This window comes from Notamacropus eugenii, chromosome 6 (genome assembly GCF_028372415.1).
Source record: "Notamacropus eugenii isolate mMacEug1 chromosome 6, mMacEug1.pri_v2, whole genome shotgun sequence".
NCBI classification, from domain to species: domain Eukaryota; kingdom Metazoa; phylum Chordata; class Mammalia; order Diprotodontia; family Macropodidae; genus Notamacropus; species Notamacropus eugenii.
The window spans coordinates 212,390,195-212,414,562 of NC_092877.1; the positions used below are offsets into that span (position 1 = coordinate 212,390,195).

At 35.2% G+C, this 24,368-nt stretch overlaps 1 protein-coding gene across 1 annotated transcript in view; it reads left to right on the forward strand.

Moving 5' to 3' along the window:
• COL4A1 (collagen type IV alpha 1 chain) overlaps positions 1-24,368 on the forward strand; it is a 202,289-nt gene that overhangs the window by 100,108 nt on the left and 77,813 nt on the right. The window contains exons 3-17 of the mRNA XM_072621983.1: positions 6,478-6,567; positions 6,657-6,701; positions 7,914-7,958; positions 8,061-8,123; positions 9,140-9,193; positions 9,369-9,395; positions 12,779-12,862; positions 14,109-14,171; positions 15,300-15,335; positions 15,826-15,867; positions 17,951-18,037; positions 18,741-18,767; positions 18,942-18,992; positions 20,383-20,427; positions 20,523-20,576. Of these exons, the coding sequence (XP_072478084.1) occupies positions 6,478-6,567; positions 6,657-6,701; positions 7,914-7,958; positions 8,061-8,123; positions 9,140-9,193; positions 9,369-9,395; positions 12,779-12,862; positions 14,109-14,171; positions 15,300-15,335; positions 15,826-15,867; positions 17,951-18,037; positions 18,741-18,767; positions 18,942-18,992; positions 20,383-20,427; positions 20,523-20,576 (813 nt within the window). The remainder of the gene's footprint in view (positions 1-6,477; positions 6,568-6,656; positions 6,702-7,913; positions 7,959-8,060; positions 8,124-9,139; positions 9,194-9,368; positions 9,396-12,778; positions 12,863-14,108; positions 14,172-15,299; positions 15,336-15,825; positions 15,868-17,950; positions 18,038-18,740; positions 18,768-18,941; positions 18,993-20,382; positions 20,428-20,522; positions 20,577-24,368) is intronic.

Consider the following 24,368-nt stretch of genomic DNA (forward strand, 5'->3'; position numbering starts at 1 on the left):
TCCCCTGTATCTGGGAATAAATAGACTGAGGTCAGAAACCTCCAATGACTACAGAAATATGGTTAGAAAAATGCTTGATCTTCTCAAGCTTTGAATTTATAAAGATTCTGAAGCTTCTCAACATGAGACAACATTTCTTTAACTAAACTCTTTTCAGGTTTTGTTGAGTGGAAAATTTCCTAGACATCACAGCTTGGGCATACTTGGATTTTTGTGTCAGTAAGAGAGTAAGCCCTCCTTGTATTTGCTTCCTTGGTTAAATATTAGTCTCTAGAGAAATTAAAAAGGACACAAAGAGTGAATGAGGATCTGTGACCGTGCTTTCTGAGTTTATATCCTTCTTCCATTCTCTTCTTTACCTTAAAAATTATGAACACTAGGAAAAAGGATGATAATGATATTATACAACACATATTTGATAAAGAAAACCATTGTTTGCCATTAAAATTAATTTGCTAGACATGTACCATAAAAAAAAAATTTAGTTGTCTACATTATCTGACTGAGAATACAAATTCAATTGTTTAGAAAGGAGAAGGGGATAAAAGAAAGTTAGTACTTATGTCCTTAAAAAAAAAGATAGGAAAAATTGGAATGTTCTATCACATTCCATTAACATAGTCATTTATATTTCTACTTTCCTCTTGGGTAATACCATTATTTCTCTTATAACGTCAAACGAAATGGCATGAAGACAACTCCCAGTGAGTCCCAGTCACAAAACTTTTCCATGAACTTGTGACATTAATCAGAGTCTTCCTCCAGTTTTCCCAGCAACATCAACAGTCAGGAAATGGCCTTGCAGATGGTTGGCCATCGCTGGACTCATGGAATTAGACTTGTGAAATTTCTGGCTGAGTGTTCGGTCACCCCATTGACTATGTTTCTTCATTTTAACTCTTTCCCTCATGGCTGGGCAACTCTTCTGCTCTGGTTCCAAATCTCATAATCCTGAAGCGATTTGGGACCTTACTTCTTAACCATTTTTTTCTTAGATCTCAGAAGATTTTAAAAAATAATAATTTAGACCTACTGTTCTTTTTTATAAAGGTAACACTAAACATATAGCAAATAGTTCCTGGTATCCACAGATAATGTGAACTGCGGAACTGAATAATCGTGGAGGTACAAGGGACCTCAGAGGTCATTTATATAGTATAAACCCCTTAATGTACTATGTATGAAGTAGGATGCATATGTCCCTTTCTCTTTGTCTGGTTTTAGTGACTAAGATTTTTATGGGTAATGTCATCTGTGAACTTAATAAGGATTTTATTAAAGTTTGAAAAAAATGGAATCACATTGTAGATATCAATTTACAGTATTGACTGCTGAAAAAATCAATCAGATATATTTGCCTTGGTTTTCCCTAAGCTAAATACAATGTCATGTAAATGACTTAAATTTAAATTAAATGATTTAAACATTTATAACAGAGCCAAATACTTGTTACACATGTTTAAGACCAAACCTTAAATACAATGTTATCTCCCAAATTAAGATGATTTTCATGTTGTTTAAGATGAACAGAGATGTTTTCATCTAGAAACACTACTTATAGAAACATATAAAGAAGCAGGTTACACTGTAAGTAAGCTGGAGTCAGTATGGTATGCTGGCAAAAACTCTGGTTTTAAATTCAGAGGATTTTGATTAGGATCCTAGATCTCCTCTTTACTAGTTGTGTGATGGTGGGCAAGCCACCAAGGGTTTCAGTTCTTATCTGTGAAATGAGGATTACTTAATGGATTGTTGTGAGGAAGGTGCTTTATAAATTGTAGGATTTTATGGAAATTAAAGATATACTTTTTATATTGTGAAGGAGAGGGATAAAAAGAGGAGACCCCAACAGAATCTAGCACCACTTTGTCTACATTTGGGTTTGCTTGAAGATCTATAATCATTTTCCCTACAGAAGAAAATAATGCTGTTTTAAAAAATAATTTGTGATCAGCTTCTGACCTTAGAGGCAATGATAAGTTGTCTGGACTAACATTGCAATATTTTCAATGATCTTTTTCTTCTGAATAGATTTTCTATGATTATTAGGGTGTTTTAGAAGGGGGAGGTTTGCTCTATCTATTGGCCAGGCCATCAGAAGATACTTCGAATGAATTCTGCTCATGCCACTAAAGGGACTTTATGTCCTTTTGAATCAGTGACCTAGAGAAGAAAGGCTCAGTATTCTCTTACTGATCTCTTAGCTCATGGACTTACTTATTTCTTATGTACTTCATGTCTCCGTTATCTTCTTAATATTTGCCTTGTTGCCTAGACAAGATTCCACGTCAGAGGACTTAGTCCTTTCTACCCTAAAAACTCCCATCTTAGAGTTTTCTAGCTGCCCTGATTCATCGAGGTCTCAGATACCTATTAATGTAAGCTTAACCCTAGATATGCTTCACTTCATTCCATGGCCATTTTGTTGCCAGTTACTATGTTGCCAAACTCATATCCTTCATACCCTCCCCAAAACCCTTTCCACTTCTAGAGCCAAAATTAGATGAACTCTTGTCATTGCCCCAAGAAAGGGCATGTCAGTCTTTCCAAAAGAAAATGCTCCTACCTTGACATCATTCCTATCTGGATATTTGCTCCTCTAATTGAATGTAATCTCCTTGAGAGCAGGGACTGTCTTCACTTTATATTTGTATCCTAAGGCTTTGATCATTTTAATTGTTACATAGTAAGTGCTTAATAAATGTGTTTTCATTCGTTCATTTTAAGGGAAAGAAAAAGAATTGTACTTTTTTTTTTAGATTGCACTTTCCACTTCACCTGAATTCACATTTGGAAATATATTCTTGCTTCTGGCTACATATTGAGAAAACTTTGCAGTCATCCCAAGCATGAAACTCTATTTCATGCCTAATTGAGAAAAGCTAGTTTCAGTGCTGAGGTCATTCTCTATAGCCGTATTCTTTAATGTTTGCCCTATAGATGATGGATTTTTATCCCCTCTCTAATCCTGCTCCCCAGCCCACATTCTGAATTTCTTGACATGAGATATTGCCAAGTTCCTTCTGTTCTAAAGACACATGAACTTTCCATTTGGAGTATTAGACACCTGGCAATGCACTGCACAAAGTGTTCTGAGCATTCTGTGCAACATTTGAAAAGTTCTTTTTTTTTTCTTTTCCACTTTTCATTGCATCACTGAAGAGCAGTGTTCAGAGTTTGCGTTTCAGTCACACATGAAGTACGTGGTCAACATGTTCTTTTGGGGCCCGCTTTTCCATTTTAAAGATGCTGAAAGGAATCTTTATCCCATTGATGTAAAATTATGAACAGTTGGAGCTGAAATGTAACAGAAGCTAATTCATTTATTTTATTCCTGTCTTTTTACAGCTGTACATTGTGGACTTACACCCATGTATATAATCTTTGCACAATATGTTCAGCTCTTTGTTCTTTGTACATCATCACTTGAGACTAACAAAAGTCTTAGGGGGAAATAATTGGGACAGTGTAATTATATACAGTGTTTGCCAATTTATTGTACAGTTGCTTATCCTGTCTTTACTCCTAGCGTTGGTTCCCATGATAAATTTGAACAGGGAGCTAGATATCAGATTATTCATATGGGCTTTTGTCTGAACAAATGACTTGGGAAATAAGGAAAAGAATTTGTTGGGAGGGGTAGAAAGTTATGCAGTCTGAGTAGTCACTTCCTTTTAGCTACTTAATTTCAAAACTCTTGGGACATACAAATTTCTTAAGTTTTCTAATGACATTTGGGAAAGAATGTGTTCTTGTGGTTAATTGAGGGACTGGGAATTCAGAGTCCTAGGCCCAACTCCCAAGAATACCTCTAGGTCATGAAAAGATATGTGGCAGGTCATTGTAACTTCTGAGTCTTAATTTCCGTGTCTGTAAAATGGACATAAAAGGGATGCTACCTCAGGCTAGTTTAATATTGGTATGATGTTTAATCTTCCCCTGGGAACTGGTGTGGTTTAGTGACCTAGAAAAAACACTGACTGGGTCATGATAAGACTTTTTTAAAAAAAAATTCTTGGCATCTTTACTGATTCAGTGAGAAACTTTTGCAAGTCACTGAATTTTGTTCGTTGCTTAAGACATTCCTTATGTTTAAATGAGAATGACAAAATGTGATCTGAATCCATGTCATAAGGCTATTTTTTGGTATCAAGTGCCAAGCATTTCCTCAAACATAAAACATATAATAATTACAAATATCATATATGAAATAGTTATGGGAGGTCAAAGTGCTTCATTTCTTCACTTGGTTAACACTTGAGAAATCCTCCTCCACTGTGTGACTATTTCTTTTAGTTACACTTGGGTAGACTTTTCCAGTGCTTGAACAATAAATTTCTATTTATTGTAGATGGCAGTTATTATTTCAATTTTAAATCTACCTCTGTGTCTTCAGTTTTCTCCTATTTTCATTTGGGGGTGGTGTGTGAGAAGTGATCAACAGAAGAATTTGTATGAAAACCATATGATCAAATATCCATTTCTGTTCTTAATTAAGTGCTGGTTTATGAGTAGTTTTCTTTTCCCGTATATCATAAGGTCATGAGGATGAGGATCTAGCATATAATGTAAAATCCTGTTCTAAGTGTGGTAGCCTCTGTTCCTACTTGTAGAAGTCCTTGTGCTTCTGTTCCAAAAGTCAGGCCAAAATGTGAGATTTAGTTTTCTTTCATTCATTCGACATTGAGTTACATCATCTAGAGTTTAAGGCAATTTCTTCCTCATTCATTCAAATGTTTTTCTAGAATTCTCATTCAAATTTTCAAACAATGGAGAAAATCATTTGTAGTACCATCATGTTATAGATGCAGGTTACAAATTCTTGCAGAAGTGAATGTTGAGAACTGAAAAATAAATAAATTATATTTTAAAAATAAAAATAAGAAATTATATCTATTTTGCCCTATAAGAAAATAGAGGGGAAGAAGGATGGAAGAAGGGTGGGTAATAGAAGGGAGGACAGACTGGAGGAAGGTGTGGATGGGGTGCATGCTGTCCTGGGGTGGGAGGTGGGGAGAGATGGGGAGAAAATATTGAATTCAAATCCTTATGGAAGAGAATGTTGAGAACTGAAAAATAAATAAATTATATTTAAAAAAATAAAAAATTAAAATAAGATGCAGGTTAGACCCATAGAGTCATTCAGCACAGAAGTTTAGGTTTTTTACCAGTTGGTTCATTATCAAGGTTGCTAAAGTGTTTGGAAATGGGGTTAATGTTTTCATTGCTTACTAGATTATTATTTGAATTTATATGATATTAATATAAAAGCTTCAAAGTGACTCTGGGTAGTGTTCTGTTTTGAAACAAATTCTTCTCTGATATATGCATACACACACATATACATACATAGTCATTTTTTTCTCAACTGGTAGTTAATTAATAGAAACTTGGAGAAAATAATAATATTTAATCCTGCCTGTCATTTAGTAAGTCTTCAAAGACCACAGACTTAAATTATAGGATAGTAGGTTGAGAGATGGAAGAGACTTTTCGAGTCATCTAGTCTAACACTCTCATGTCACCATTGAGGAAACTGAGTCCAAGAGAAATAAAGAGAATTGCCCAACATATTAAGTATTGGTATTTGGACCCAGGTCTCTTACTCCAATCCAGGACTCCTTCCTGTGCATTGCTTAGTTGTTGTTCTTCAGTCATTTTCAGTCATGTCCAATTCTATACGACCACATCTGAGGTTTTCTTCATAAAGATACTGGAGTGCTTTGCCATTTCTTTCTCCAGCTCATTTTGCAATTGTGGAAACTGAGACAAACAGGATTAAGCGACTTGCCCAGGATCACACAGGTAGTAAGTGTCTGAGGTCAGATTTGTACTGAGGAAGATGAGTCTTCCTGACTCCAGGCCCAGCCTTCCATGCACCGAGTCTCCGAGTTGCCTCCTCATCAATAAATCAACAAACATCTATTATTATATAATTATGATGCTGGAGATACAGACAACAAATGAATGAAAAAAGAAGGTGATTGACTAAGTTATCTTACAGTTTAGTAAATACAGATAATATCTATTATTGCATACATAATATTAGATATATAATTTATATATTATGTACATACATCATAACACAATATATGTATATACTATATAATAATATATCATGTGTAATATATTTTCATTCATTCATTTGTTCAGCAAAGATTTATTACATATCAGCTATGTACATTGAACTACATTAGATGCTGTGAAACACACAATCCCTTCCTTCTAAGAAGTCACGGTAGTAAATTGTTGTTGCTGTCCATCCTTCATTCTCAGAGGACCAATAATATCAAGATGTCTTGACTTGCAAGTGAATTGGATTTGGTATGGTAAATAGAAGCAACCCCAGAACAGGAATTCTACCTTAACTTTCTATATTTTGAAGGATATTGGATAGACAAAAAAAATGTTGTAAGGGAGAACTTATTCCAATCAATATTCTGCTTAAGACTGACTTGTATTTTGTAATTTTTTCAGGGTGAACGAGGTCTTCCAGGACTGCAAGGTGTCATTGGGTTTCCTGGTATGCAAGGGCCTGAAGGTCCACATGGGCCTCCGGGTTATAAGGTAGGATAAATTGAATGACTATTACATTCTAAGACATTCCTAGTTCTTGCCATTATGAACATTGATAATGCAACTTTACTTTCTTATAGGGGGATGCTGGAGAACCAGGACTGCCAGGAACCAAAGGAACAAGAGTGAGTATAATAGACACTGAAGTTTTGGTAGTTGAGTATGGTAAGGCAAAGCTTTAAGTGGGTTAGAAGAATGCATCATTCCAGGGGTTTTTTCTCATTTTCCTTTTTAAAATTATTTAATTGCACTGCACCTCCTATAATCTCTGAATGAGCATGCAGGAAAAATGTCTTGTTCTATTTCCTTCTATTTTCTGCTATTTCTTCTTCTTTCTCCTTTCTTCAGAAAGTTCAAATAGGGCATGAATTTGAGAAGTAGTTATTAAGGCTAATGTTGGGCTGGTATAGATTGGTAGTAGGGAGGTTTTCTAATCCTTCCCGCAATTCCATGGTAAAGAGTAGTTTGAAATTCCTTGTTACTAGTTCAGTAATTTAGTACATGCATTTATCTTTTCTCCCATTTTCTCTTTTTTTCAAATTCTTATAAAGAAATCTTGATTTTGAATTTCAGAGATGATATCAGTAAATTAAGTTTTTTAAATTTATTGTGCAGTGTGCTTATATTGTTAAAATTAAGTATCATTTTCAAAGATTAAATAGCTACCACTTTGAAATGTTTTCCTAATATTTGAATCCTATAAAAATACCAAAATTTTTAGGAATTTTTAAGAATAATGAGGCATTTGAGATAAATGTCTACATGTTTCAATTCTATAGATACTATATGTATCTACCTCAATAAAAATAATTAAAATAGCAAACATATAAAATGCTAACTACCTACAAATTTTTAAGGTAGAACTGAATTTATATTAAAAAGTTAATATAAATGGTAGATATTTGGGGCAAGGGATCTTGAAGTATTCAGAGCTAATTCCCTATAAGGTACAAAAATCAATACTGTATTCTGAATAAAGTTGTCTTATTTTGTTTCTGAAAGAGACTTGCTCTTCAGCTATAGGATAGGATTGCCATATTTATAGATCTTAGTGTGAATTACACCTGCATTTTGAACTAAGTTCTATATGCATGCATGAAAATCAGTAGTCTAATTTATAGATTTGGCAAGCACAGATGATCTAGCTAAATGGACCAGAAAATGCCCCTGCACCTGATAGCAGGGTTTCATTCTGCCCAAGTGGATGATGGGGAATATGCGTAATCTGTATTTAAAACATCAGGAACACTTTACCATAGTCATATTTTGAATAAAGTGGAGTGGAGATATTGTTGCTGTAAACTATTTTAATTCTATTCTCTTTTTTGTATTTATAGGGACCACCAGGTTCATCTGGTTATCCTGGAAACCCTGGACTTCCTGTATGTATAAGCTAAATATTTATTTTTTGAAAAATTTCTGTTGTACAATACCATTATTAGATGATTACTGTATTAGTTACTTTTTTGTTTTGTTAATTCCAGGGTATCCCAGGCCAAGATGGTCCACCTGGTCCTCCTGGTATCCCAGGATGCAATGGTACAAAGGTAAGTTTGGAGTTGGAGCCAAAGTTTATCTCTTTTGTGAAATTTTAAATAACAATATGAGAAAAAGAGAGAGAGAGAGAGAAAGAGAGACAGACAGACAGAGCAATAGATACTATTGTGTAGTGTAAATAGTCTTGGGATCAGAGACATCTGTGTTCACATTCAACTTCCGACACTTTAGGTATGTACGAGTGCCCCAAACATTTCTCTTAAGCATTGGTAAGGAGATTTTCTTCACTGGTTGTTCCCTATACTAATAAAAATCACACATCTGGATAAAAAACAAAATAGCAAAAATATTTTTCTATGCTCTTGAAAGCTAACTGTTAATAAATCAAGTTGAGATGTGATCACAGAAATTGTATTTGTAAGAGGGGGATTCAACTCTTTGAATCTTGGAACTGCATGCTGAAATAGTAGGTCTGCTATAGAAAGGATCTCTTCTAACATCCTAATTTTGTGCATAAGGAAAATGAACCACGGAGAAGTAAAAACGTTTCTTTTAGGTTATCTAGTAAGTCACTGACAGAGCTGAGAACAGAGCCTAGATCAGATGGCCTGCCCAATGCCATTTGCTATCCCAAATTGCCTTTCTCTAGATGCTTTATTGGTTGAAGAGCTCCAGTTTCTTCTAGTTAGATACTAGGAAATGTTTAATCATTCTGCACAATTTCACCTTAGAGTATCTTTTCAAGCACCAGCTTTCCAGTCATTAAATTCTGCAAGATCATTTACTGTGTATTCCCTTGTCTTGGTGTTGATAGCACTGTCCTTCCTATATTTTATCTTATAAAGTGCCCTCTTACCAACCTAACAGAAAGAAAGCTGTCAAATAACACTCTATCTGAAAAGGATTAAAACCAAGTGATGATACAGTTTGAGCTCCAGTAGAGTTTTCCTACTCTATTATAACTTCTTGTAATGAATCTAGGATGCTTTTATACTGACATTACATTTACCCGGAAATGATGAGGTATACATATTCAGAGTTAAAAATATGTCTGTGTTCTTTTTAGGGTGATCGAGGTCCAGTGGGTCCTCCTGGTTTGCCTGGATTTTCTGGAATAGCAGTAAGTATAGCATTATTTTTTTAGTGAAATATTATTTCTTTGAGCATATCTCATCTCTCGGCACTTTTCTCTCTTTGTCCTTTCTCCTTACCTCTGCCCCATCAGTCTGAATAATTTGATGATTATATTTTTTGTTTTAAAAAAAAAACACTAACATAAAACATTTCTTTTCTAGGGCCCTCCAGGATTGCCAGGAATGAAGGTATGTATAAATTAATGAATTAATTAATTGTAGGTAGCCTGATTAAAACATTTTATTTAATAATATTTGATTTTAAGCAGTCCTAATTAGGCCAGTCTAAGTTCAATATATTTTTTATAAAGTAAGATACATTAATAATAAAAAATATTTTGTTGTGTTTTGGAAAGTATCAAGATATCTTATTAGGAATCAAAGTAATTAGAATCTTTTAAGTGGTAAATATTAAATTCATTGGAGAGTTATTATTTTTCCTATATGATCTGATTATATTGTTTTTTTTCTTGGAGTCATCTGTTTATAAAAAGGACTAGAATTATCTTATTTATTGGCTAAATATTCCTTAATAGACTCATTTAAATACTGTTTTCTTTCCATTCCTCATCTAAAATATGGATTAGTACTACTATGAATTTAACAATTGCTCAGGGACCAAATAGAATTAAATTATGAGCATTCTACATCATAGTACTTTTTATTCAGGAATCTTGTTTTCAGTCATAGTCTAGTATCAGTTACTGGAATATATTAGAATAGTCATGATCTCATCAATCAATCAATGAACCAGTCAACAAGCATTTATTAAGTGCCAACCCTAGTCAAATACTGCATACCAGTGGTACAGATTGCAATGCATCCACACCGTCTCCTTCTGTGCGATTGTTTTGCCCAGGTCTTTCCCATAAATCCTCCAAAGAAGGGATTTTTATAATACACTGGGGGCCTTCTTTCAGGATTTTTAGCTTTTCCTTACCAGTGCAGCAGCATCCAGCCTGCCAATTGTCTTGCTAAGTGACGTGACCACCTGGTATCAGTCATTCTATCTAATTCACCCCTTCATATCTAAGAGGACATTACCTTTTGCAGCATGACAATGTAGAATGATTGACTTCTTTTCCTCTAACCATTTGTGCTTAGCTGCACCAGACAATGTTTTCACGACCATCAGCGGATCCCTCAAACTGTATTTTACTCTTAAAGTGTTCATATTATGACTTACCAAGGAAGAAAAGGAAATTATGAAGTGGTTGGATTAAGGAGAAACATAGTTTGTCTAAATTTATAATTAGAAGTGGCAACTTATTTTATCCGAAAGAAATGTTCATGACAGGAAGAGGAAAAAGTGAACTAAGAAGAAATCTTTGTAACCCATGAGAATGAAAAGGGATAAAATGCGAGCATTTTTGCACTCATCTCAGCAATTTCATAAAGATGCATTATAAATATTTGTTATTGCTGTTTAGTCTTCACATAGCACTCTGTTTACATTATGCTTTGGGAATCTTATCCTCATGAGTGCCTTGGCAAATGAGTTAATATTCCTTAACTCATTTTTAACCTCATTTTTTACTCTTCTTTTTGTCTCACCCCACATATCAAATCAGTTGCCAAATGTTGCTCTGTGTTTTTTAACTTCTGAAACATCTCTTGAATCTGACCCTTTCTACTCACACAACCACCAGTTTCATTTAGGTTCTCATCACCTATCACTCTGAATATGACAATTTTCTAGTTAGTCTCTCTGACTGAAGTCACTCCCCACTCAAATTTACCCTCTCTGTACAACTGCCAAAGTAATTTTTGTTAAGTGTAGCTTTTACCATATCATTCCTCTACTCAATCAGTTCTAGTGGCTGTAGCCTCTAGGATAAAATAAAAACTCTTCTATTTGGTTGTTAATGGCCTGTACAACCTGGCCCTAATCTATCTTTCCAGCCACATTATACATTATTCTCCTTTCCATACTCTACATTCTAGACAAATTGGCCTTTTCATTGTTCCTCACACATGGCATAGAATTTCTCATCTCCCATCTCCACATCTTTGTACTGCCCATCCCTAGTGCCTAGAACACACTCCTTCATAATGCCTACCTTAGAGAAACACTATCCTTCTTCAAGATGTAGTTCAGGTACCCTACTATTTGAAGTCTTTCACATTCCCCCAGCTACTGTGTCCTCCTCTCCTTCTCTACTTTGACATTGGTACCACTCTAATAAAGAACTTCACCACTTCAAGCCATTATTATTGAAATAACCTATTTCTAGGACCACCTGCCTCAAACCTCTTCCCATTCCAATCTGTCCTTTATTCAACCACTAAAGTGATTTTTCTAAAGCATGTCTAATCATGTCACCCCCTACTCAGTAAGCTCCAGTGGCTCCCTCTTGCCTCCAAGATCAAATACAAAATTTTTGATTTGGCATTCAAAGTCCTTCATAATGTTTCTTTCCAGTCTTCTTAAAATTTTATTTCCTGATATATATTCTTTGATCTACTCACACCAACCTTCTGGCTGTTCCACATACAAGACATGCCATCTCTCACTCTGTGCATTTTCTCTGATTGTCTCCCATGCCTGGAATGCTCTCCCCCCTCTGCTATGACTGTTGACCTCCTTGGCTTCCTTTAAGTCCCAGCTAAAATCCCACTTTCTAAAGGAGGCCTTTCTCAACCCTTATTCCAGTACCTTCTCTCTATTAATTACCTCCTATCTATCCTATATCTAGTTTGTCTGGTGAGTATTTGTTTGCGTGTTGTGCCCTCCAATTAGATTATAAACTCCTTGAAGTTTTTTTTTTGCCTCTTTTTGTATCCCCAGCGTTTAGCGCACACTGTACCTGGCACATAGTAGGCAGTTAATATATGTTTGTTGATTGATTGATTACTAATTATCTTATATTTATTCTACATTTATTATATACATGTATGTGTGTGTAAATATACAATACATATAATCTCTCCTGATAGAGACTCAGCTGCTTGGGAACAGGAATTGTTACTATTATTACTGTGTATCTTTATCCACAGTGCTTAGAATAGTATATGGAACATTATGGTATATATTAGGCACCAATACATGTTTATTAACTGATGAATTCTTTTTATGAAGGAGAAGGCAATTTTGTTCCTTACAGGTTAAGTCATCTGAATGGGTCATGGAATCTTCCAACCAGGGCCTGGTATATTTCAGCCTTTTGGATCGGCCCTCTGGACTTTTGTCTTATCACTGGATTCCAATGATTCTGTATGGAGAGGGAGGCCGACAACTTTGCACAACTCTGTCTCACTTGAATCCAACTCATGTGAAGTCAAGATATCACCTGGTGATGTCATTGTTCCTTTTCCAAATTGAAGGACAAGCAACAATGATGTCTAAATGTAACAGTAAATAGTGGCATGGATCCATTCATTTCAGCAGCCTTCACTTGATCATTGAGACAGACATAATCAATGAAATATCTAAGCCATACCCTATTTCATGTGCATAGCTTTTAGCTGACCATCCGTAATAAAACCTTCTTACTTGATGGATTCTGAGTTGTGTTTTCTAGTTGACTATCTCTGTACACTCATCATATTAAAAAAATGTATTTTTTTTATAGGGAGACCCAGGTGAAATCCTTAGTCTAATCCCAGGCATGCCATTAAAAGGTGAAAGGGGATTTCCTGGACCCCCTGGACCAATGGTAGGTATTAGCTAAATAAATATAGCTTTATTTGCATAAACTTATTGACTTTATTTTTATAATTTTTAATGTCTTTCTTTTTCTTAAAAATTAGATTTTTTTATATCACCAACATTTCTAACTATAGCCCTCTTCTCTCCTTTACTCAGAGTTCTTTATAAGAATGAGTAGAAAAGAAAGATTTATAATAAGCAATTCAGGAAAACTAAATTATTAACTGAATATAATATTTGTAATTATCTACACTCATAGTCCTCTCCCTTTGTCAAAGAAGATAGGGAATACTTTTTCATACCTCTTTTTCAGGGCTAAGCTTGGTTATTATAATTACACTGTGTTCAGTTTTTAAAAACCTTTTCATTTACTTTGTTTTAATAACTGCATATATTGTTTTCTTGTTCTCCCTGTTTCGCCCCATATGAGTTTACATATAATCCCCATGCATCTCTGAGTTTTTCATATTAGTGTAGGTTTTTTTGTATAGTAATATCCTATTTTATTAATGTGCTACTATCTGTTCAGCCATCCCACAATTAATAGCTATCTACATTGTTTCCATTTATTTGCTACCACAGAAAGTATTTCTATGAATATTTTAATGTGTCTGAGATTTTTCATTCTGTCTGTAACTTCTCTTAAGTTAAATGTCTAGCAAAGGGTTCTCTAGGCACCCTAGGTCAAAGGGTATGGACAGCTTTCATTTTTTTTAGCATCATTCCAAATTGCATTCCAGAATGATTTGACTATTTTGTAACTCCACCAACAGGTATATTAGAGTGCCTATTTTTCCATAGTCCTTCCAGCACTGACGATTTCAGTCCATTTCTTGAATGTGAAGTAAAGCTGGAGTTATTTTTATTTGCATTTGTGATGGTGGTTTAGATGGTTATCACTGGTTTGTAATTCTTCTTTTGAGGGCTGCTTTTATACTTGGATCATTTATCCATTTAGGAAGGGCTGTTATTCTTATGTATTTGTTTCAATTCCCTAAATATCTTGAATCAGATCTTTTTCAGAAATATTTGATGCAGATTTCCCCACCAATCCATTCCCTTCTTATTCTAATTGCATTGAATTTGCTTATCTAAAACCTTTTTGTAATTTCATGCAGTCAAAATTGTCTATTTAATCATTCATAAACCCTTATATACTTTGCTTCACAAAATTTCTCCCTCTTAGCTCAGATAAGATGAAAAAAAAACTATTTCCTGATTTTTGAAGGATTTTTCTTCTTTCTAATAAACAGGGGCCTAGAGGAAGTCCAGGGTTACCAGGCATGGAGGGTCCACCAGGATATTCAGGACCACCTGTGAGTTACTATCCTGCTATGTATGAGTGAAATCTCTTTGGGAAAAGCATAGAGAAGAGAAATAATGATATAATAAAGCTTTATTAAAATATCGTTAGACAGTTCACATCAAGGGATTTAGATCAATGTAACATTGTCTATTCATTTTGGTTGGGTAGACTCTAGGAAACAGGTTGCTTGGAGTATTTGTTTTTGTCATTCTTGTAAAATATTCATGATTTAATTGCTTTTGCTCTAAATTTTCTCCTACCAGAGTGTTAAAATTCCAACAGCTGTAGGAGAGAGAATTCAAAGTGATGTTGCTTCTAAGGGAAAGGGGGTAGGGAATGGAACTTTGATTTCATTGGTACAGGGTACTCTGTGGTGAGCAAATTCCCTCTATCAACACAGGTCTGCTCCTCTTCTATAGTTTATAAACTTGGAGCATTTACTAGAGCACTTAAATATTAAGTGACTTGGAGCAGCTAGGTAACACAGTGGATAGGACAATAACCCTGGAGTCAAGAGGACCTGAGTTAAAATACGGATTCAGACACTTGACAGTTATTACTGTGTGACCCTGGGCAAATCACTTAACCCTGGTTGCCTAGCCAAAAAAAAGTGACTTGACTACTCACATAGACAATGAGGATCAAAGGTGTCACTTGACTCCAGTCCTCCTGACTCTGATGCCAGCTTTTAATATTCTGCATCACACTATAAACACATTTTTATAAATGACATATGTTAATTACATAATATTATCTGGGTAATAAACAATATTTAGTGGCCATCAAGATTTTCTCCTCTAAATTGGTATAAAGTTAAAAGAATTGTTTATCCTGTAATGGTAAATGATATAGACAGTGTATAGAAACATAGACATAAAATGTTAAAAGACTAATATTTAAAAAGAGTGCCCAAACTACTTAATTTTGTCATTTTAATTTTAGTTTTTTCTCAACCTGTATACAAAAAGTTATTATCTACCAATATAGTCCCAATTGAATAGATATGTAGGATCAGAATAAGTAGTTACTTAGAGGAATAGTCAATGAAGTAGAGAAGTCACTTAAAACCCACTAGAATTGAGAGCTATTTTTAACATGTTTTAAAATATCTACATAATTTAAATGTCTTCTTTCATAGGGTCCACCAGGTCCTCCAGGACTTCCAGGTGAAAAGGTAAAGATTTTATAAAGTTTTTTGTTTTTTAAATTAATTAGAATAAGGTAATTATGAAATTTCTCATAGTTCCAAAAAAGTACTTTTTTTTGGGCCTGTTTTTTTAAGAAACTTTGTAAATATCTAATCTATTTCCCACAGATTGTAAATTCCTTGAGTGCTGGGGTCTGTTTTTACCTTTTCACTTAGCACAGTGGTTGGAATGTTGTGGGCATTTAAATGCTTGTTCACTTGACTTATGTCTAATATAGAGAATTATGGTATTCAAAGATCTTTTGAATTTATTTTTTAGTTATCTATTAATGACCTTAAAAATAATGTTTTCACAGAGATTAATAATATAGTCACATCTGTGAAAATTTTGAGGCAACCAAAATACTACATTGCAGATTTAATTCTTTTAGTGTTATTTATGCCTATTTATTTTTTGTGTTTAATTTCAAAAGACAGAAACTCCTATAATAATATATCTTTAATTTTAAACCAACAGGGTCAAATGGGTTTGAGTTTTCAAGGACCCAAAGGTGACAAAGTAAGTTACATTTGATTTCAGAGTGTTTCCATTTCAAAATGTTTCACTTTTCTACCTAGTTTCTATACATAACAGGAGAGAGCTAAGCAGACAACAAGACAATGTAGTTGTCAAATTTTAACTGTTGGTATTATATTCATGCTTTGCTGTGTATCTTTTTTTCATCTTCTACATAACTTTTGATCTCTGCAATAAAAGTATCCAAAGATACATTAGTATGAGAGTGGGTTGAAAACTAGGTTCTTAAAGTGATAGATGCAGCACATTTTCATTAGCTGTTTTCCCTCCGCTACCACTCACTTGGTCATAACATGTTTGTTTCTTTATGCAGTATTATTTCCCTTCTCCAATCTAGTCTGTACTGTGTCGTATTTATTTCTCTCAGTACTTTTCATGAGCAAATATCTACTTTTATATTCCACTGACTTTCCTTGATTTAACCAAGCCCATTGTGACTAGTCTGCATAAAAATCATCCACCTTGACACAACATAAGAAATTGCATCATCTTAAGAAAAAAAAGTATTTTTTTTAAAGCTGATGATCTTCATTATATTCAGATGTTTTAAGGGGATAAAATTCAGAAAGAGCTCACTTTCCATCATATCAGGTACAGGATAAATGAAAAAGAAAATTAGCTCTTTTTTTAAAAAAAAATTAAAGTATAATAAAATGATGTAATATAGAACTTCACAGAATATTCTTCTACTATTAAGTGGTTACTTAAAACAGATCAAATATATAATTATGTATTGGGTGATTAATCCACATAAGGCAATGTAATCCTTGTAAATGATGGGGGAAATACAAAGAAAGATGAGAAATTTTCTCGTTCCTTAAATAGTTCACTATCATTTTGAAGACTTATGCTAGGAAAAATTATATAAGTATTCTAAAGTATGAGATCAAATATTATTTAATTTAATATCTAGTTTTAAGTATTGGATCAAGACATTTATACAAGAAATGTATGGATTCACAGAGTCTTAGAAAGGCAAGCGAACTTAGAAATATTTATGCCAAACTCCCACTGCACTTTCATTCCTACTAATAAATCTAGTAAAGATTTCCACGTGCATGTGTGTACACACACACACACACACACACACACACACACACACACACATCTTAGCCAAAAGTCTAAAATATCTATGCCTAGCTTCAGAAGAGTTGAATGAAAAACCCAGTGCATATTTATTAATTTGAGTTCTATTGTTAACTTCTCACATGAGGGCAGAATAGTATTCCCTGACATTCTATGTAATACCATTCCATTACATGTAAATTACACATGTATGTGTATATACACATACACATATGCCTGTGTGGGACAGCTAGGTGACACAGTAGATAGCATGCAAAAAGACTCATCTTCCTTGTGGTCTTAGACACTTACTGGCTGTGGGACCCTGGGCAAGTCACTTAATCCTCTACCTCAATTTCTGCATCTTTAAAATGAGCTGGAGAAGGAAATGGCAAACCCAAATGGGATAGTGAAGAGTCAGACATGACTGAAACAGCTGAACAATATACATATGTGTAATAATGCACATATATTATATATAATACAAACATATACAGGAAGCACATCATAGCATTGTGAAGAGAGGAGATCTCCAAGGCAGGAGTACATGAATTCAGATCCTGCCTCTGGCACATATGTAACTGAGTGACATTGGGCAAGTCACTTAATTTCTCAGTACTTTAGGTAATTGTCAGTCTTGAAGGAGTTTCAGATCTGAGAGTTTCCTAAATCAGTGAGCCAATGAAACTGTATCTGTCTCTGTGTCTCTCTCTGTCTCTCTCTTTATCTCTCTCTGTCACTCTCTCTCTCTCTCTCTCTCTCTCTCTCTTTCTCTCTCTCTCTCTCTCACACACACACACACACACACACACACACACACACACACACACACACACACACAGGCACGCACACCATCTGATATTTAATGATTTAAAAGCCAAAAATGAGGACTATATTTCTTCAGCTGAAGAATGTATTGAATTGCCTCATTTTCCTTCTTAGTATAATTATTTCTGTACCTAATAACCTCTCCATTGTTTTTTTTTTTTTAAATCAATAGGGTGAGCAAGGTGTTAGTGGACCTCCAGGTGAACCAGGACAAGCTCATATGGGAAAAAAGGGAGATTTTGCTACTCAAGGACCAAAAGTAAGTATGCTAAATTTAATTTTTAAGCACATCCAAAAGCATCACAGATTTTGACATGGGTCAAAATCCATTTTTTTCAGAAACTATCTTCCATTTTTCTAACCTTGTGTGCCCCTAAGAGTCCAAATCCTGAGTTGTATGAAGAATTTCTGTGAGCTTCCCATTGATTTCCCGGAATCTGAAGAAATGACTTAAATTCCAGAACAGCAGCAAAATGTTAACATAGGAGCTTCCCTCCCCCTTTCCAGTTCATTTCTAGTAACCCCTTTCCCATTTCTCCTAAAGAGTTCTCTTCTTTTTGTGCAACCCCTCCCGACTCTCCAGCTGCATTCCAAGATTTACTTGTGTGGAATGGCTGGTGTTATAGAAAGTGTATCAGGGTTTGGGGATTGGTGTGGAGGTATAGAGGGCAGACTCTTGGCATACTAAAGCAGGAACTATAGTTATATTAAAAAAGTTGATGCTGGACTAACTCTTTACCACATCCATGTCTACAATCCTCTCCTGCTCTCTGTCCCCCACCATGGGAACCATAGCACAATTACTAATTAATCAAACTCAAGCTTCATGTTTCTTTTTCAGTAGGTCAGAAAAGACTTGTTGATCTTACTCTCTTTTATCATCCATTAGTACTAAAGCTTGAACATTTGATGCAATTATTTGGAAATAATCTTATGGATCTTTGTGTGTTTTAATTCATTAGGGTGAAAAAGGAGAACCTGGAAGTCCTGTAAGTATTAGATTTTAAAACATCCCTGCATGTGAAAAATCAAGTTGTATTGATAACATGAAAAATTAATAGATTTATTGCAGGCATATATTCATTTTAATAAAATGTTGTCTATGTTAAAAATTATCTGGGTAAGATAACGTCTCATTCTTTTTTCCCCTTCCTTTTTTTAAGGGACTGCCAGGTGATGGAGAAAAAGGTGAACCTGGTAAACCAGGGCCTCGAGTAAGTATCTTTCATTCTACTCTCCCATGAATTTGGTTATTGCTTATGATCAAACATTTTTTCACTAAACATGGAATCCTAGTCATAGAAACATGGAACTGGAAGGGATCTATAAGACATCTAGGAAGGCTTTTCTGAATTCTGTATAGAAAGGTAGTGATTGCTTTCTTAAAGGCCTCTAGAAAAAAAACTAAGAAGCTTTAATATTTTAGTGATCTCGAAGAAAAGAAAGTGATATTCTTCAGTATTTCTGCTAAGCTACAATTCTCCTTGTCAGCTAGTCTTAACACTTGAAATTCTACTCTGCTCCTTCTGTTTTTCACTAGCCCTCACCAACCATGGATGTTTCCAAGTTCTGTCAATTCTTTTTCATCAATATTTTTCTCACCTGTCCTTTCTGTTTCCTTGGTCACTACCCTAGTTTAAGCCTTCATTAACTTCTTAAAAACAGATTTTATTGACATTGTTTGTCTTTTCATTGCCTAGATTTTCTTCTGTATCCCTCCTTCGTTATTTCAATATTTTCCTAGCCACTTTTATTCCAATGTCATTCCCTTCTAATATACCCTAAACACCCATGTCAAGATTATCTTGACATTCAAGAATTTCAAAATCTATAGTGTATCCCAGATAAAACCCAAACCCTTTAGATTGGCATTTAAGGTTCTTTGATCTGACTCCATCCTACATTTTGTGCCTTATCTTCCATCACTGTCTTCACATACTTCATAATTTTGCCAAACTTGACTTGAGTGTTTCCTGGGCTCACCCTACTCTGACCTGTATCCATCCATTTGATCACAACTTTCTGTATTATATAGAAAGGCTGACCTCCAGTCTGCTATAATCTGTTGATTGCTCTCTCTTCCCTTCCCAAGCTGGGATTAAACTCTCTGTTCTCAGGTATCATAGTGTGTCACACTTCTTTGTATTTGGTCTCGTGTCTAGTCTCTCTTTGTATATAGTTATATATGTATTCTTGCTGTGGTGAAAAGACTGTCAGACTTGGAGTAAAGAGATCTAGTTTCAAGACCCAACTTTTGACCTTGTGTGAGACAATTAGCCCCAGTTTCTTTGTGTTAAAAAATTGTGGATATTTTTTGTAACCTAACTTATAGTGTTGTTGTAAAGAAAGCACTTCATAAATCTAAAAGTGCCATGTAAAGACTGGCTGGTATTGCTAGATTATAAGCTTCTTCAGGGCAAGAAAAAGTGTCATTCATTTTTGTATCATTAGGGATTTGACATAAGGTTTTACATATATAGTACATGCTGAATAAATGTACAATTGAATTGAGAGACTGAATATTTTCTTTTCAACTTTGAATCTTGACTTTACTGTCATGTCATCATTTTATACTTTGCTAATGATTCATTCTCTGTTGCGCAGGGAAAATCTGGAAAGGATGGTGAAAAAGGAGAAAAGGGGAGTCCAGTAAGTATTTTCACAAAGTTCTTTCATCTTAATATATGTGCATATATTCACCTTTACAGCATATCAATGCAGTTGTTTCATCTGCTTATTTTTAGGGTTTTAGAGGTGAACCAGGATTCCCAGGATTACCAGGCAGAGAAGGTGCTAAGGTGAGAATGAAATTGCATTTGGATTTTATAAGTTACTTACATCGTGTAAGCTACTTTGCAGCTGTGCCTTTGAAAAATAAATGAAACTAGAGGAACCCTCCATTTTTTTTAAGCAGGAGAGCCAATGACCTACTGAAGAAAAAGACATTCAGTCAAGAAACTTACCAGTAAAAGACATTGTATTTTTCTTTTACATGTGTGTAGTTTTTTTTGTTTTTATACAACATGTTAAATATTTTACTCTGTTGTTAGAATTTAGAACAGGGAGCAGGAGAAACACAGACAAAAGTAATGCCTTGTATTAGTAGTGATTTACAAGGAACATTTATCTGCATTTAAGTTGTGATCCTCACTTTGTGGAGTAAGAAAGGTGTCGTTATTATCCCATTTTTAAAAATTCAGAAATAGACTTGGAAGGGTTAAGTTTCTTTTATTCTCCAAGGTAAATGAGAGAGTTTTCTCTGCATTTCAGGGCCCACTGCACTTCTTGATCTTGTTTATTATAGAAGATATTTAACAGGTCTTTAAGAGGAAGCTTTGGGTAGCGGGATGAGCAGGCCTCTGTCTCAGGGCCCCTCTGTGCAGCTCCATCCTCTGACATATAATGGCCATCTGATTTGGGACAAGTAACGGCTTCCCAGTGACCCAAGTGAATTTCATAGAGACTATAAATTGCAGAGCAGTTGTCCATCTCTTTTTCAAGAGAATTCCTCACCAGCAAACTTCTGACACCCATAAAGTCACAAGGCAGACCTCCCCCCAAAAATCAGTTATCATGGTCGCTGAAGAGTGAATTAATGAGGAAAAACAGATAGTAGAAGAGAGATGCAATTTCAACATATGCTAAAGCCTCCAATGAAGAAAGATCTAATGCATTCATTAATGCCATCCTCTTTTCATGGAATATGAAACTTTGCGGGGAAGCTAGGTGGTGCAGTGGATAGACTGTCTGGGTTGTAGCCATCTTCCTAAGTTCAAATCTGGCCTCAGAAAGGCACCCTGAGCAAGTCACTTAATCCTGTTTGCCTCAGTTTCCACATCTGTAAAATGAGCTGGAGATGGAAGTGGCCGTCTATTACTAAATATCAGTTGTATTCCTGAAAGGGGCTTATTAATCAAAGAACAGCAATGAGAAATGTTTTCTGAAGTGGATAGGCTACCTTCTAATTTGAAATTTAAGAATTTTCATATATTAAACTTGCTTTAATGAATCAGTTAATCAGCATTTATAAAGTACTTACTATGTGCCAGGCAATGTGCATTGTGCTAGGAATACAAAGGTGGCACAGTGGATAATGTACTGGACCAAAGAAGATGCCAGTTCAAATCCTACCTCAGACTATGTGACCTTGGGCAAGTCACTTTTTAACCTCTATTTACCTCAGTTTTTTTATCTGTAAAATGGGTATAATAATAGTGCCTACCTCCTAGGTAGTCATATGGATAAAATGAGATAATGTGTAAAGTCCTTTGTAAACCTTAAAACACTACATATATGCTAGTCATTAGCTATTATTAGAGACAAAAAGGTAACAATTCTTGCCTTCAAGGAGCTTGCAGCTATCAGGGCAGGCAACTTATGCATATATAAATATATACACTTATACATAAAATTCAGACTAGTTCATTTGAGTGCTTGAGGGAAGGATTAGAAGCAAGAGAGAAATCAGGGAAACCTCACATAAGGAAGTGGCATTTGAATTGAGGTTTGATAAAAACTAGGAATTCTAACAGGTGGAGATAATTGGAGGGTAGATTTTAGGTATGGGTGGGAGGACAGTCTGTATATGATAGAAGACACGCTGTCCTGTGTGAGAAGCTCCAAGAAGATCAGTTTAGCTGAATTGTAGAGTATGTGAAGGAGTGCAATGTATAACTAGACTGGAAGTACACAAATGTAGCAAGATTATAAGGGTCTTCAAGTATCAAATAGGGATTTCTATTTTATCTTAGTCGTAACAGGGAATCGGATCTGTGCTTTAAGAATCTCACTTTGACACTCGTGTGGAAGATGAATGAGAAGGGGGAGAGACTTGAGGGAGGGAGACTAATGAGGAGGTTCTGATAGTCCAGGAGAGGAGTGAGGAGGGTCTGAAGTAGAGCGGTGGTCACATGAGTGAATCAAAGAGTATGGAAGCAAGAGAGGCTATGGAGGTAGGATCTATATGGTTTCGCAACTGGTTGGGTACATGGCGGTAAAAAAAAGAATGGGGAGACATGGATAACTCTGAGATTACAAACCTAAATGACTAGAAGTATAGTGGTACCTTGAAAAAAGAGGGTAAGGAAATGGGTTTTGGGGAAACATAATGAATTCTGTCTTAGACATTTTGAGTGGGAGATGTCTATGGGGTATTCAGATGGAAGTGTTCAATAGACAGTAGGTGACACTGGAATGCATCTCAGAAGGCATGGGTGTGTATATATAAATCTGAAAGTCATCTGAGTAGAGATAATAGTGGGACTCAGAGGAACTAATGATGTCACCAAATGAAAGCATATAGAAAAGGAAAAAAACCCAAGCATTTGTTAAGTGCTTACTATGTGCTAGGCACCGTGCTAAGCAGTTTGAAAATATTATCTCATTTGATTCTTATGTCAACCTTGGGAGGTACATTCTATTATCATTCCCATTTTACAGTTGAAGAAACTCAGACAGAAATAGATTAAGTGACTTGCCTAGGGTCACAAAGCTAGCAAGTGTCTGAGGATAGATTTGATTTCATTTGGGTCTTCCTGACACCAGGTCTCATGCTCTATCACCTAACTGCTTAACCTATCCTAACATCTATATCACCTATGGTTAGGTGATATCTATTATATCACCTAACTGGCCAGAAAGAGAAGAGGACAGAATCTTGGGGTACATCCATACTGAGGGGGTGTGATTTAAGCTGATGATGCAGCTAAGGAGAGGAAGAAGAATGACCACATAAGCAGAAGAAAAACAAAAGAGGTCATTGCCATGAAAATTCAGAGAGGACAATATCAGTATAGGTGGACAATTTTTTCAAATATGGTGGAAAGGTTAAAAAGGGTAAGGATTGAAAAAAGACTATCCAATCTGACATCTAAGATTACATGATAACATTGGAAAGATCATTTCCAGCTGATGAGTGATCTAAAGTCAAGCTACAAGGTACTGAGAAGTGAGTATGGGGGAAGGAAGTGGGAAAAGCTAACAAAGAGTGCTTTTTCTAGGAGTTTGGCCCAGGATAATAAGTTGAGGAAAAACCGGGAACAAATAAGGATTTCCCCTCAAGAATGAATGAGTTATAGGGCATATTTGTAGACAGTAAAGAATGAACCAGAGTCTAGGAAGAAATTAGAGATCAAAAAAAGAGGCTGGTTGCGGGGGATAATCTGCCAGAGGAGACAGGATGGGATACAAAGGGTACAAGTCTAGGGGCTGACCTTGCTGAGAAGCCATATCTCTTTTTCTGAGCTAGAGTAAAGGAGGAGGAAATAGGGGATGTTATCAAGTGGTTCCAAAGTATAGTGTAGGGGAAAAGAGGAAGTTCAAGGTTAATGTATATGAATTCATGTGAACATTCGTTTCTACCACTATTGGCTGAGTACTTTATATCTAAAAATTTGTGGTTGATAATATTAATATTAATGTTTCCTCAACTGCAAAATGGGGATAAAAATAGAGCCAAACTCCCAAGGTTGTCATGAAAATCAGATGAGGTAATATTATGAATAATCACAGTAATAGCTAACATTTATGTAGTACCTACTGTATACCAAATGCCGTGCTAAATGCCTTCCAGATATTGACTCATGTGATAT